General features: G+C 33.9%; 1 protein-coding gene across 4 annotated transcripts; it reads right to left on the bottom strand.

The window, feature by feature from the left end:
• Positions 1–268: 268 nt before the first annotated feature.
• Positions 269–16,539, bottom strand: gb (solute carrier family 7 member genderblind). 4 transcript variants are annotated; one of them, XM_075291534.1, is made up of 9 exons: positions 16,382–16,509; positions 14,038–14,099; positions 13,322–13,962; positions 7,154–7,398; positions 6,820–7,088; positions 6,542–6,742; positions 6,261–6,410; positions 5,992–6,169; positions 269–1,470 (listed from the first exon to the last, which is right to left on the bottom strand). In XM_075291534.1, the coding sequence occupies exons 3-9, from the start codon at positions 13,777–13,779 to the stop codon at positions 1,409–1,411; spliced, it is 1,563 nt and encodes a 520-aa protein (XP_075147649.1). In that variant the 5' UTR covers positions 13,780–13,962; positions 14,038–14,099; positions 16,382–16,509; the 3' UTR covers positions 269–1,408. The 4 variants fall into 4 exon arrangements, with proteins under 4 accessions (XP_075147649.1, XP_075147647.1, XP_075147646.1 ...); XM_075291532.1 differs by lacking the exon at positions 14,038–14,099 and having other exon boundaries at positions 16,386–16,539; XM_075291531.1 differs by lacking the exon at positions 14,038–14,099 and having other exon boundaries at positions 16,382–16,522.
• Between the last annotated feature and the right edge of the window lie 205 nt (positions 16,540–16,744).

The following is a 16,744-nucleotide window of genomic DNA, read 5'->3' as shown; positions in this document are numbered from 1 at the left end:
GTTAGCACCTCCCCCATTTAATATCATAATTTATTATGGTTTTAATTTTTTTTAATAAATAGATAAATAAATGTATATAGCCCATATTTTTTCAAACATTGTTTATGTTGCCGATTTAAAAATGTTGCCCAATTCAGTTCAGATTTAAATATTTGTATATGGGAATATAAACTTTTATATAGCTCCCAACAAAGAAAGAAGGAGAGTTGAGAGAAGTTGGTCCAACACTTCCCTCCTACACTAACTTAGAATAGTAATAAAATATATCTTTAAATAATCTCTTTTTGAATTTTTATTAAAAAATAAATAAGGTTACATACAATGAGTTTATTTAACTTAACAATGATTCAAATGACAAAATTTTCGGATAATCTTTTTATATATATTTCCTACATGTATGTCATAGAATTGTACAAAACTATACAATTTTGTTCAATCAGATATTAGTTTTACATTCACTATTTTATCTATCATATGTCACAGAGTTAGTCTTTCCGATTGGGCATACAATTATCTTTATTCGTCGTGATACAAATGACTGAAAATGATAAATCTGTATTTTATTTTATGATATATAAAAATTTATTTATAATATAAAAATAAATCAAAATTAGAAAACATCCTGAGTAATTAAATAAATATAATAAAATAAATTAAACATGTACAAAAATAAGGACAACGTCTTTTGTAAAGATATTCAAATAATATTTAAAGTTTACTTTGGTATTCCTTAAACAAATGCAATTATTGTTTTGTTTAAAAACTAAAAGAACAACACAAACAAGAATGTCCCATTTATACCACAACACAGATGGTAAAGGGTATATAAATATCAACGCATTTTATAAACACTGAATACTTAAAATATGTTTTGTTATTATTTTTTTTTTTTTTGGTTTAGTGAAAAAAAAAACTTTGAATAAAATTTAACTTAACACTACAATATATTAAGCATAAAAGGTTCGAGGTGAAGTTGTGATGATGATGTTAGTTGGAATTGTATATATAAATGCTTTTTTAATTTTTGTTACATGGTATATTTGTTACAAAAGAATAACAATGTAAATTATTAGACAGGCCCGTGTGTGTTGGCCATTTCACTTATTTTCTTCTATTTCTATTCCAATATTTCGTTAACTAACTACGTAAAAAATCTACTCAAAACTACCACTGGGAGCGGCCAATATTTGTCATTTTGTATATAAAAGCTTATAAATACATTATACAACTAAGAATTAGTTTCTTGAATGTAGTATAAAACACATAGTTGAAATAAAATTTATGAATATTACATGCACTGATAGTTTCAATAAATAATTTAAAAAAATATAAATAATTTTTTGTGACATAAAATTTGTATGATTCCTTAAATTTAAGACCAAAACAATAACTTGCAGATATTAGTACATTAATCGTCCTTTTCCTCCTTTGCAGACTCGAAAAGTTTTTGGCACATATGTGTTAAATACCCTGAAAGAAAAGTAAGAAAATTTCATATTTTTTATTCTACTATATTTTCATCACTACAATAAACGAATTTATTGTGGCTACGAATATACAACAACGACTATAGTGAATTGTTGGCATCTAAAAAACATTCGTCATTCAACCTTCGAACTGAACGGTCGTGTTTTTAATAGCGGATTATTTCATCGTAATAAGTACCTATTACGAATTTCAAGTGTGGTGGAAAATCCATTCCATCCATTGGGTTGCTAACTTCAGGGCCCAGTGGACGGGTATCGACTGAAGCTATAAATTTGGGCAATTACCAAGAGTTAGGTCCAATTAGTCGACCTGTAGACGGGTGTAGGTGGCGACACTTTGAAAAGTCGACCTTTTCTAAGGTAGTGAAAGAGAGATTCAAAGAACGAAAGAGATTCAAAGAACGCAGAAATGCTTTGTTTATCCTAAAGAAATTAGGATCAGTCGATCCAAGCACGTTGTCGGCTAAACAAAGCGATTCCTTAATATGGGCTCAAGGCAGTGATGCCAACTCCCGAAGGGCAAAAAGCACCAAAACTATATTACAAATTCTAAAATACCACCTGCGACTACAAAAACTACTAAAGCCAGCTAAAATTCAAAGCTCTACTAAAAAAATCCAAAGATGTATTATAGAATTTTTGTTTATTAATTTGACGCATTTTTAATTTTATGAAATTATGAACCTCTATTCAAGTGCACACCTTGATCAGTTTGAATGCTTTCATCCCATTAATTTTGATCAGTAATGTCTTTCAAATTGCACACTATTTTTTCAGAGAGAAAAACATTTTATCGGCATTAAATTGGGAAATATTAATATTTCGAGGGAGTCTATTTTTTACTTCAGTTGTGAGTGCTCGTCGCTAGGCATTTCCTAAATACCAATATTGATTAAAAAAAGAATCAATACCACCTTCATAACAATCACATTCTATATTTTGCAATATAGTTGAGTTTCTTAAGCTTTTGAAAGTCTAAACTGTTCAAATTAAAAAAAAAAACACCAAAAGCACTGAATGAAAATGCCACAAAGCACCAAGTTGGTGCTTTATTTGAAAAGGCACTAAAAAGGCAATTTGGTGCTTTTTTAAAATCAAAAAGCACTAAATTTAGTGCTAAAACCACCAAATTGGCATCACTGGCTCAAGGAATTCTTGAAGCTGGAAAAAGGGAACGATCACCGGATGAGCTGCCAGACAGCTTTGTGATGGCTATCATTAATAAAAGAGCATTGGACGGTATGGTTCCAAAGCAAAAATGGGGGGAATTGATGTGCGAAAAAAGTCCTCGACGGCAAGATACCAAGTCCTCGACGGCAAGATACTGGATGGTATCAACGATGATTTAAGTTAATCGCATTTGCGGACAAGAGGTCTATGAATTGCTTTAAAGATGCTTTGATGCTAATTGTTGAAGTTTGGGAAGGAGCTGCTTTGGAGTTAGTCGAGAAAAAAAGACATACCGGCTAAACCTAGAGCACATGCATGGATTGCTGCAAACCCTTCTGATCCTGAGTTAATACTAAACAGACGAAAGGAATGTAACCCAGATCTTCCAACCGCCGATTGGAAGATTGGTCGTTTGGATGAGGTGGATGGACCAAGACCAAATGCGGTGTTTATATTGAGTGGCTGCCACATCTAGCCCATGATATCCATATCAAGCGATCAGCCAAAGGATTCCGAAACGGACAAGCCTCCGTTAGATCCAGAAGTAAAATAATCTCCTTGCGATACCGAAAGAAACACAAAAACTGCAGACCTTGACGAACATCGTATGTGGGAAGCTTCTACAGGCTCAAACCTTACCAAAGCTGAACCGCGGATTGTTGCGAGAGTCACCGAGAACTGTGAAGAGAAGCCGTTTTGATGGAGTCATCAACTCCATCAAAACGGCTGGTGTGACGGTGATTGAACATTTGAATGGTTCTACGGTTCCTCCAGATAAATCTTCACCAATGTAATGCTGCTTCTGCTGCCTTAAAAGTTCTCCTGTTGAAAGGAGACGTATGTATATATATAGTTCTTATTCAAGAACCATACATATATAAGAACAAAATCTGTGAATTAAGCACTCCGGGTTTCAAACTTATGCATAATACCTGTAAAGATATAAATCGAGCATGTATAATTGCTAAAAACGAACTAAACTTGTTTCTGCTTCCTTCAAGCAAGCAAACATACAAAGGTATGTGAACAGAGGCATTCCTCAAGGAGGAGTTCTATCACCTCTTCTTTGGAATGTTGCTATAAACAACCTTCTGGTTTCCCTAAAAAAGAAAGGATAAAAGTGGTGGCATACGCAGAAGATGTGGCGCTAGCAGTCAGGGGAAAATTTCCATCAACTGTTAGAGATATTATACAGAGAGCCCTCCGAATGACTGAGAAATGGGCGGAAGATAATTGTCTTGGGGTAAATCCTGCAAAGACAGAATTAGTCATGTACTGCAAACATCACAAAACTCCCACGGTTAAGCCCATATCCTTAGGGGGTATTGAAAAATACCTTGTCGTTATTTTGGACAGGAAGTTGAACTTTAAGCTTAATATTGAAGAAAGGGCGAGGAAAGCAACGGTAGCTTTGCACTCGTGTAAAAAGGCAATAGGAAAAAAGTGGGAATAAATGTTATATAGATTTCTACACTTATTGCTTCAAATTTGATGGACAAGTGGGTTTTGGAGTACATTCTAAAGACCTGGAACTTCGAATAGCGAAGGAGAACTTTTAAGGCAGCACAAGCGGCCTTACAATGGTGAAGATTAATCTGGAGGAACCGTAGAACCATCCAAATTTTCAACCACCGTCACATCAGACGCTTCAATTGAGTCATCAAGGCCTTCCTCTTCACAGATCTCGGTGACTCTCGCAACAACCCGCGGTTCAGCTTTGGTGATTTTGAGCCTGTAGGGACTTCCCGCATACGATGTTCGTCAATGTCTGCAGTTTTTATGTCTCCTTGGGCTTCGTAAGATTTTTCTTCTTCTGACTCTACCGGAGGCTTGTTCGTTTCGGAATCCTTTGGCTGGTCGCTTTTGTATACCTTCATATGGATATCATGAAAGCCATAACTTACACGTCCTTGGGTCTGGGCTAGATGTGACAGCGAATCAATGTTCAATATAAACACCGCATGTCGTCTTGGTCCACTCATCCAAACGACCAACCTTCCAATCGGCGGTTGGAAGATCTGGGTTACATTCCTTTAGTCTGTTCAGTATTGACTCAGGATCAGGAGGATTTGCAGTTATCCATACATGTGCTCTAGGTTTAGCCGGTATGTCTTTTCTATCGACTAACTCCAAAGTGGCTCCTATCCAAACTTCACCAATTAGCATCAAAGCAGCTTTAAAGCAATCCATAGACCTCTGGTCCGCGTCCTTGATACCATCCAGCATCTTGCCGTCGAGGACTTGGTCCGGGAAACTTTTTTCGCACCTCTGAGTAGACACCAGACATCGCGTTCTCAATTTCCCCCATTTTTTCTTTGGAACCATACCGTCCAATGCTTCTTTATTAATGAAGCATTGGACGGTATGGCTGTCTTTTGCAACTGAGGCAAACGATCTTTGATCCCGTTTAGATCCCGAGCGTCCCGTTTGATCCCGGTGATCGCTCCCTTTTGCCAGCTTCAAGAATTCCTTGAGCCCATTTTAAGGAATCGCTTTGCTTAGCCGACAACGTGCTTGGGTCGACAGATCCTAATTTCTTTAGGATAAACAAAGCATTTCTGCGTTCTTTGAATCTCTTTCGTGAGGGATCACCTCCTTTTGATGTCGTTACCTTAGAAAAGGTTCGACTTGCTAAAGTGTCGTCACCTGTCGACCCGTCTACAGGTCGACTACTTGGGCCTGACTCTTGGTCACTGACCAAATTTATAACTTCAGTCGATACCCGTCCACTGGGCCTTGAACTTAGCAACCCAGTGGATGACTTTGAATTTCGCTGCATGGTGGTTTAATTTTCCACCACACGTGAAATTCGTAATAGGTACCTACTACGATGAAATAATCCGCTACACGTCCGTTCAGATCGACGGTTGAAATATGAAAGAAACATTGAGTTTATCTGAGATTGGATTCGGGCCAATAAGCTCCCGTTTGCAAGACAAATATTTCTTTCTTCACAATTTTTAAATAACATTAGACAATAGAGGTTATGTTAGTACTAGATTTCAAGGAGAATTATCCACTACTGGAAAGGAAAACGAATCAAATTAAATCCTAGTTGACAAGAGAAATTCGAAAAATAGGAACGGAATGCCGAATGCTTTACAAAAGGCCTTGCCGGTAGAGTATACTCTACTATACCCAAAGAATACAATAGAATTACAACGACGGCGAAAAAGAATTTTACATAATTGTTCAAAAATCAAACTCTTACAATTTTTGAAAAAATCAAGAACTCGAAAAATTGACTTTTCCAAATATTAAAAGTCGTCTTGTTTATTCTTTCAATAAAAGTAAATCCCTTGATGACAATGCACCATAGAAAAAGTATACTCACTTGTTCCATCCAAAAGCCATTGTGGCTTAGATTGCCACACTACACCAACGTAATAGAATGGTATGCCAACAACAGTTATTAAAACTCCCATGCCTACTTCATATGGAGCCACATAAATGGGCACTACAACCAAGAAGGCACATATTAATACAAAGACTATAGGTATCCAAAGGGCAACCTGTAAATGGTAAAAATAAGCATATTTAATTTCTCACAAGATATCATCGTCAATTGTCAAAAAGACTTGCTCATTGAAGGCAAATGCATACTTTGATGGGTCTTTCCAAATTAGGCCGGGTATAACGGAAATACAGCACAGCCGATACTGACAACATAATAAAGAAAGATTCCACGATGCTACAATATGTTATTAACACATAGACATCACTGCACAACAGCATAATAATTGATAATATACACTGAAATTAAATTAATTGACAAAAGAAATTAAAATGTTTTAATGGTATACATTCATAGTACGTATTTATGAAGATGAATTTCAATCACTATGTAAGATACTTTTAATTTTTTTTTTAAATGACTGACATACCAGAAAAACTAATGACGGCACTGGCGTAAACTTTTTTACACTTATATGAGACAAAACAGCCGGCATATGACCATTACGGGCACCCACAAAACACATGCGAGATGAAGTCATAATATGAACCGAAAGACCTCCAAATGCTGAGATAGCAACCATTAAGGGAATAATAAGAGACCAGCCACCTAAAATTTTATCACCAAAAGTCTGGAAAAATCCATATTAAATAATCATTATTAGATAACACGAGACAAGAAGTTAAGAAGTTTAGTGTTACATCTTACCACTGCAATGGCATCGGATGCAATCATTTCCGAAGCACTTAATACGGCCAAATATGCCATATTAGCCAAAACATAGATTATTGTCACCAAAGGAAGAGAAATGTATATGGCACGAGGTAAATTCTTATAAGGGTCACGTAATTCTTCTGTCATAAAATTCAAATAATTCCAACCAGCATAGGAGAAAATGCCAGAGTAGAAGGCCACTGACAATTTTCCAGGATCGGTTTCGGTATTGACAAAGGCATCTGAGAAGTTTTCAACATGACCTGATCGAGAAACGAATATAATCAACTTTTCATTAAATAAATGAACAACTCCAAACAATACTCACCCATAAACATCCAAACCAAGCCTATGATAATTATCAAAACCAAAGCTGCAATCTTTGTAAACATGATAATATTTTGCATTTTTGTTGTCACTTTCATGTAGCAGGAATTCAAATAGGTTAGGAAGCATATTGTGGCAGCTGCCAATAGTTGTTTGGCTGCGGTGGGTATTTCACAATCCTCATCGAAGAAAGGTTGCAGAACATAAGAAGCAAATGTCAGTCCCATGATAGCATTTGTTGTAGGTCTAGAATTGAAGAGGATAAGCGGCATTGTTACTTGTCTTCATTAATTTATACGGCACTTTTACAAAGCTTGTTGTATATTTAGTTGTTAAATGGAATCTACTTAATTTAATTTTAATTTAATATTAATAAATTTTAGGTAGATCCTTAATATCATACCCGTCCATAAATTAGAGCTTTACATGTGAAGTGATATGACCAAAGCCATATTACAATGAGAGTTTTGTGCATCTATTTGTACATCTATCTAAATCGTCAAATCTAGAAGCTGTTGTATCAGATTTGACAAAATTACGTGGAGAGGAAACTTTGGGAATGTTGACCGTCGGATAAAGAGCGGTTCGAATCTCATCATATTTGACATAATTAGATACAGATGTATCTTTGTGAGGGTGGGGGGGGGGGGGGTGAGAAGGCTGTTATGATGGCAAATGTTCGATGGGAGAATTGCAAGGGCTGTAACGACACCAAGCAAATATGGCCCCATTTAAACTTAAACCGCACACTAGATATGCTAGTGTTCTCGAGACGTCAGATATCACTCCTGATATCTGCTATAACGGGTCGCTGCCTGATAGGCGATTTTGCAAAAACTATAGGCGCGAAGTATAATAACTATTGTATGAGCTGTCATGATGCAGAGGAAAAGGAATCAAACACTTCTTGTGTGAGTGTCCTGCATTTTGTGTAAAGCGCAAGCAACTTTTAGGAGCATATAGCTTTAGATTACTGGCGGATCAGGAAAACGTTAACTTAAGCAGTCTGCTAATGTTTTTGGAACAATCTGTTTGGTTCAACAAAGAAAAATAATCAAGAAGGTTCAGCGGTTAAAACTAGAAGTGCCCATATGTAATAGGTACTTTTAGTTAATGTGGTATCACAATGGACTGAATAGTCTAAGTGAGCCTGAATCTTAATCGGGCTGCCACTTTAACCTAACCTAACCTATCTTTGGGGATAAACACAGAAAAAAAATGATTAAATCTCGAATTTAATTGATCCAAATAATTTTTTAATTGAAATGTCTTCAAACACGAAAATTATATCAATCACTGTTTTAATTAGGCATGAACAGATGCTTGATTAAAAAATTCATTGCTTTCATTAAGAATTGACTGATTAAATTAAAAATGTAATTGATGATGATCGCAAAACTCAATGATTTCATAATTGAAATCGTAACTATCAATCATTATCTTAACTGACTTGCGACCAATTTCATGTAGCTCCGTTAGGCTTTAACTCCCAGTTAACAAAAATTAAATTGCAAATATCTTCTCTCGGGTAAACTTTAACTGAGATATGTTAAGTTTCTTACTGACACATGGATTATATAATACGGTTTCAAAATTCGTTTGCTAAGGAATCACTAACGAAGATTGATGGGAGTTCGTGATTTTAGTTTGATTAAAAAATTGATTGTTTCAATTAATTTTTTAATTAAAAATTTCAGTTTTATACGCTTCACCATAGGTTAATAACGTTGTCATTCCGTTTGTAACACATTTAAATATTGGTCTCAGCGCCATAAAGGGTATAAATTCTGGATCGTGGTGAAGTTCTGGGTCGAGCTAGCAATGTGCGACCCCATACAAATCGTTCCCCAGATTTGGCCTCCCGAGCCTCTTGGAATAGAAAATTTCATACGATCCGGTTGAAATTTGCTTCGTGATGTAAGTATATGCCCTCCAAAAAACATACAAAAATTGGTCCATATCGGCCCAATTATATAGCCCCCATATAAACCTATCCCCGTATTTGGGTTCTCGAGCCTCTCCACCGAGTTTGATTAAAAAGGTAATTGTATCAATTTTATTTTGAAAAAGTTTTCAGCTTCAGTCAACTTTTTAATTGAAAATATTTTAGTGAAACTTTTTTCCGTGTAGGCTGCCTGATATAGATCGGTTCGAAACAAAATCGTATCTTTAGGAAATCAAGTATGAAATCATAAGATATGTTTATATGAAGGCTATGATTTTGTGTTAGAGGGTACACTTCAACGTCTACTTCCAATTTCATATAGATTGGATGAAGAATAAGTACGGGTAGTGAGGATATCTTTGATTATGAACCTATATGACCCTCTTTTAGCTTTTAAGTACTATCTAACGTTCCTACCTATAAGAGCTTTTTTAATTTTCCATCTACCCCCATCAAACAGTGATTATATATCTTTGTATTAAATATTCCGTGGTCTTCTAATTTCAAAGTATTTTTAATTTATTTTAAAATGGTAATAGAAAATATCGAAGAAGTTTCCTTCGTGGTTGATGGTAAGATACATGGTATAATTATTTATAAAAAATGCCGTTGTTACAAGCGGGTAAATTGTGAAAAGGGGCAAAATCTTGCCCACATTTGATTATTTTTCACTCAAAATGGTTTTCCATAACATAAATAAACATTTCTCATGAGTGATACTGAATTCATACAAATATTTTTTATTTGTTTGTTTACATTTTCCTGACATTGTGATGAGCTGTTTTTATATTGTTGTTATTTTTGGGCTAGTGAGGCTACCTTACAAATAATTGTACCATGGTAAGAAGGTACCATGGTAAGATTATTCAAGCAAATAAGGTATATCCTAATTTTTCGGAGCAAACATGGATAAAGTTCCAGATTACCTTTGTTTTAAATTTCCCACTTGTTGAACAATGTTTCAATTAGACTAACAAACAAAATGACAATATGGGGGCCGACATTGTTATATTTGGAATAATGAGTTAACATGCATTGTGACTAGGGTTTTTTTTCCCGGGATCCCGTTCCAGGGAATTCGCTATTTTTCATGGGGTATAATTTAACCTAAGTAAAGAAGAATATATAATACAATTTAATTGTTTTTGGTATTTTTGTTTAGATAAAATAAACTTTGAAATGAAATAATTTAAGTAAGAATGTTCAATTACTTCGGAATTTGCATTATCTGCTTTTTGTATTTCGTTATTACAAAATATTTCTTATTTTTTAGTATAATATAAATAATATACATTGTTAGTTGTCCAGACAGCGCCTTATAACCGTAGCTTTAGGCGATTACTAATTTATTGAAATGTCTATATATATGCCACATCGAAGCAAGTTTCCCTTTGACCGGGATCCCGAGAAATTCGAAAAAAAATCCCGCTTTCCCGGGAATAGAAAAAGTCCGGTAAAACCCCTAATTGTGACGTGCATCAAATATCAAAAGTATTGGAAAAAAACTTTCTGGATACTCAAGAAATCTATAGTTTTGTATGGAGGCTACTTTTGGTCCGATATTCCACATTTGTAATACATGCCGACGTACTGAAATAAAATGTTCTTGTGAAATATAAAGTATATAAAAATAAAATGTGATGCTCATAACCGAATAATAATCTCAACATCTACTGCTTTTCATGATTGTTTCATTTTATACTATTTTTTACAAACCGAAACCAGTCCGTCACCAAAGAGAAAAATAATAATAAAAAAATAACAATAAATTACATCTATACGCTTGATCTAAAGACTTCGCAATACTCGATCATGTCAGCTTCAATTAATGATGAACTTTTCCAATTTTTCTATTTGCATGATATGCTGGTATATGAAGTGTACAATTGATTTATTGAAGTAGTTGTATAGATACTCGTATGGCCCATTGAAACTTTAACTGGAGGACGATAGAAAATGAAAATCATGACGCAAGTGGAGTTTTATTCAACCACAATGATATTTTAATAACACACAATAGTTCAAAACAGTTGGCCATATTTTAATGCTAATTGTGTTTGAGACTATCATATTCCATTGCCTACCCCTACATATATATTTGATTTTAAACAAACAGATAAAATTGTTTAGTGTTGTACGATTGTTTTAAGTAGACTTTCGATGATTTGGTGAAATTATCACTAGCCAAGATAATCCACTTGAAAGCGAAGTGCAGAATTATCATCGATATTTTTAATCATTCCATATAAAATTGTCAAAATAGAACATTATTTGTTGTTTGTCGTTCTGTTAAATCTGTATTTTATTTGTTTTATAGTGAAGTCACAATGCAACATTGCTGCACATACATTAAGAATTTATTATGCATACACGCCAACGTAGGAGAAGAGTCACTGGCAATTTTGACAAAATTTTCTATAGTAATAGAATTTTAACAAAATTTTCTATAGAAATAAAATATTGACAAAATTTTCTATAGAAATAAAATTTTGGAAAAAATTTCCATTGAAATAAAATTTTGGAAACATTTTCTATAGAAATAAAATGTTGATAATTTCGAAGATTTTTTTTCTTACTAACCAAAAAAATTGATCAAAATTGGGAAATTTTTAAAAATAACAAAAATACGATGTGTATGAAGATAAATTCTGAATTTAGTTATTAGTTCGTCATAATCGATTAAAAGTCGACATTTATAAATTTTGAAAAAGACTATTTTTTATTTTCATTTCATACATTTTGAAAGACGAAGATTGTCCAAAGCTCGAAGCCGATATCAAATTTGAAAATACGTTATCCGCTATCTAGCTGTAGCAGAATAAAACTTCACAATAACAAAAATCGTTATGGGAGAAACTTTTAAAATCAATTATAAAGTGCAATACAAATACCGCAATAGTTTTCGACAAGAGGGACATGTAGAGTACACATGTCTACCTATAGATACATCAGGGTAGACTAAAAAAATATTGAAAATTTTATTGTTTTTTGATCTCAGCTTAAAACCATCCATTGACTAAACTACAAGTGTAGCTTAACCAACAGAGGAAAAGTATGCTTGTCAAATTTATTTGGACAAAGCCCTATAGACTGCAAGATGGTTGGATGTACAGCTGTTTCGGAATTACCACATTCCTCATCAGCATCCTCTACTTGCAGCAAAACTATAAACCAATTATCAAAATAAATTCGGGTAATTCACTCAACCCAAAGTGAACTACACTTGAACCTTCCGAAAAATTTTATGTCAATGTCATTTACAGTAACATTAAAAAAATATTTTTTATAAAATTGTTTCCTTCTACTTATCACAAATATTATAAGTGATAGCTGACGTTATAAGGACATTAATAAATATTGTATACGCAGTAGGGCTCCACACTATAATGACCAAAGAGGATTTTAAATATTTTATTGCCGCTGCTCATAAATGTTGGAAAAGAGAACCCTTTCAATATTCAAATACCTTAGGCTTGGTTGAATTTAGTTTTTAATAACCGATAAGCTAATGAAATAATTTATCAAAAAGAGTCAGTTTCGGTTAATCGGCCGCTTGACGCCGAAGTCCGACTATCGATTTTTTTAAGTCGATTCTTTGGTAGAGTTCTAATATGTCGTAAGTGTGACTACAATTTTTCCTACATATACCCACAACATTAGAAATAGAAAATTTTGGAAAAATCCATTCTCAACTATTTCTAAAGGTCGACTTATTCAACTTGTAACTCCGTCTTTTCGACTTTTTTAGAAAAATCGCCTTCTCAACTTTGCGATTATTACATAGTGAACTTTTTACGTGTTCTAAATTTCAGCTTTTTGATCTGGGATGAGCTCTGGGTCATCCTATAAAATCCGAGGTTTATTTGTCAATAAATTACTGTGTAATATATATCAATATTTTGTTACTTTTTCCAACATTTCATGATAGACATTTTAAAGCATTAAAATCTATGAGGAAAATGTAAACCCCCTAATGTACATGTGAATTTTCAACCATTGCATTTGTTGTTTGATCTACAGAGGCCACTTTATTTAAAGCGAAATGGAGCAATCCAACAAAACTAAAAAATGTATGGCAATTGTTGCAAACAATTAAATAGAAATCATGCATTCATTTCTACTTAATTGTATATTATTTGAATTCAATGTAAGTGAATAGTTAAATCAATGAATAGTGGTGTCTGTAATAAATGATGTAATTTTAGAATTTAATAGGCAACTTACACGAATATCATCATTGCGTCCCAAAGATAGAGAAAAGCAGGAAGACTTCCATAGGCTTCCAAGATGTATGCATAATCACCTCCTGACTGCGGTATCGATGTTCCCAACTCAGCATAGCATAGGGCACCTATCATTGACAATAGGCCACACAATACCCATATGATCAATGAGGTACCGACAGTTTCCACTTGTTGTATTACACCTTTGGGTGATATGAATATACCGGAACCAAAAATAATTCCCAATATTATAGCTACGCCTTCCAGTAGGCCCAATCGTTTTTTCATCTGCACTTTGCTATTATTACTCTCCTCCGAGTCGCCACGCTTAGAACGATCATTATTTATAGCTTCTTTAGCCATATGATTGTTGGTACCGATTATAGGTGGAGGATTTTCTTGATTCGGTGTCAGTAGCACCATTTCGCTTGTGGGTGATTGTAGTTCCGATACAGGCATTTTTGGGCTATTAAGCACCAAGAAGCGCGCGTTCGATCTCTTTAGCGTTGAACGTTAAACTAAATCAAATTTTCAATTTCTCCCGAAAGTTTCAACAATCTACGGCTCCTCTGTTCATGTGCACTCATGTATAAAAATGTCAATATGTATTTTTGTTGATACCACCGCTCGCTCGCTCTACAACTACATAAAAAGATACTTGTAGAACCGGCTAAATGTTCAGTGTGTATTGCGTTTGGCCACCTCAATTTTTCCCACCTTTTGTTTTGCTCCACACTTTCTTAATTTACTGATTGCCAGTGTTGCCAGTATTTTTCTCTCTATTATCCCCAAAAAGTCCCCCATATTTGTTCAAAACGTAAGAATAAGGAAATAATTTTAGATGAGTTAATTTAATTTAATTTTAATTGAATGAATGAAAAAAATAACTGCAAAATTAATTGAAACTCAACAAAATAATTGGTTGTCAAGTAAAACTTGAGTTTTGTGATCAAAATGCATTATATTTTCAATTGGAACAATAGAAGGAGGCAATGTTTGGGCGAGAGTTCTTTCGAACTGTTTAACCGAGCCCAACATGTAACATTATGGTGGACGTCCAATAGTACACACGTTCGTTTGTACGAAGGTCCAGTAGTACGTATGACATATTGTTTGTATGGATAGTTCAGTTCAGTGGAACATTGTAGTAACAATTATTAAACAATTATTGATTTGAAGTGATTTTTTTAATGTTAATTGAATTTAATATATTTTTAGTTTTATTTTACATGTTTTAATGCAATCCAATAATAAGAATTTCCGAACATTACGAATAGGCCTTACATCATATAATTCGTAATATTGGACGACCACTGTATATTATTTATTGTTGTTTTGATTTCAGCATCAAACCATGCATTGACTAAACTACAAGTGTAGCTTAACCAACAGAGGAAAAGAATGTTTGTCAAATTTATTTGGGCAAAGCCCTATAGACTGCAGGATGGTTGGATGGACGCACGTTTCGGAATTACCACATTCCTCATCAGCATCCTCTACTTGCAGCAAAACTATCAACCAATTATCAGAATAAATTCAGGCAATTCGCTAAACCCAAAGCGAACCACACTTGAACCTTCCGAAAAAAGGTTTACGATAGCCGGCTTATTAAAAAATTAAACCAAATTCGAACGACAGTATATGCAAAATATATATTATCGCTATTTCAATCGACTGATATTAATTTGTATATAAAATATAAAACTCCGAAATCTTGGTCATATGTGTCAGTTATTAGAATTAGGTAATTGATAACACTCGAAGGAAAAATATCAGCAATAAAAGCAAACAAGTTAATTACACAATTTTTGACTGCTGAAAATACAAAAACTTCCGGAAAACCAAAAAGTCCTATTTGCTGTTTTCTCTTAATTATTGTACAATCCGTTAGTAGGGAAAGAATATACTTTACAACAAGACCTTAAAGAAATATCAGGGTAGAAGAATGTATTTTATAAAGAAATTTTTTCCCACAGGTCTTTCTAAAGTTTGTTTCTTTTTCGTATTTTGTATAAAAAATGTATTCGTATTTTTTAAAAATAATGTATTTAAGAAAAATATTAAGTTAAAATTTTGTCGAAAAATCGTATTTTTTCAAATCGAATATAAAACCTTCTCATACGGATAGGATCCAAAGCGTTCATAGACCTATAAATGTATAGACAGACGTCTCCATGGCACCATAGACCAAGAAAGATATACCCTCCTGGGCTTAAATCTAATTTAGTACAAGTGGTCCGATTGGTCAAATTTTTGGCCAGCGTGTAGACTTTTCGATTCTAAGCACAAAATGCTATATACCACTTTTTGGCGGAAAGACCTACTTTCGGAGTTACGGGCCCCTAAAGTTTCCATTATCACGTATATTGGATTTAGTATCCATCGCACATAATCGTCCAAAAGTAATATATTTCGAGGTCCTGTGTTCGCGTTAGCCCACTTTGGACTCTGTCAGAATTCACAAATATATAAACGAAAATACTGATTTTCAGATGTCGATATCTCGAAAACAAGGCTTTTCCGACAATTTTTTTTTTACATTTTCAATTTAAAATGTTCCCCCTCCTGTTCTGTTTTACAAATTCGCCAAACGCGAAATTTTTATAATTCCTATTTTTTACTCCACAATGATACGTAATACGAAATTTTTTACACTATTCTTAAGAAGAATAAATTTTTTGGCTAAAGATGAAATGGTTTACGAGTTATTGACAATTCAATATTTTGCGAATTCGTAAAGCAGAACAAGGGGGATAGACCTCTTCTGACCATTCACTACCATATCCTTATTCAAATATCCCTTTTATTGATATTTTTGGTTACCCATTTAAAGAAAAAATGTTGAATACTGGCAACACTGCTACGTATCCCAAATGCACCACTTTCTTTTTCTGCAAGGTGGTGGTGTTAGCGAAACGTTCGGAACACTTTTTGGGCGACACACATTATTAGAAAATGTTCTAATAGAATTTTAGGTTAGAATTAAAAATGCTGACCTATAAATCCACATTAATTGACAATAAAACGAAACACTGCACCAACATTGGATTTAATATATTACCTACTTCACAAGCAATTTTATTTCTTTTTTTACTTTTTCAACATTATATTTTTACACAGTTTTATTTGTTTTGTTGATAACACCTCAAGTAAACACGTGCAGACTGAGGAGCCGATCGTTTATGACGACGGTTATTTTATCCAAGAGTCCGTAGGCGTTCGCTTCAGCAGTGAATATGACGACGTCAACATAAAATTGTTACATTCTTTGCAATTCACAATAAAATAGAGCTCGTCGTTCAAAACAAGTATTTTTAATTTGGAAAACAATTTTCGTCATCACAATAAAACGATGGCTAAAATTGTTTTCCAAATTAAAAATACTTGTTTTGAACGACGTTATCAAGCTTCTATTTTAAAATAA

The sequence above is a fragment of the Haematobia irritans genome, chromosome 1 (assembly GCF_050003625.1).
Source record: "Haematobia irritans isolate KBUSLIRL chromosome 1, ASM5000362v1, whole genome shotgun sequence".
Taxonomy (NCBI): Eukaryota; Metazoa; Arthropoda; class Insecta; order Diptera; family Muscidae; genus Haematobia; species Haematobia irritans.
The sequence above is the reverse complement of the archived record's forward strand: the minus strand, read 5'-3'. Positions and strand labels throughout refer to the sequence as shown.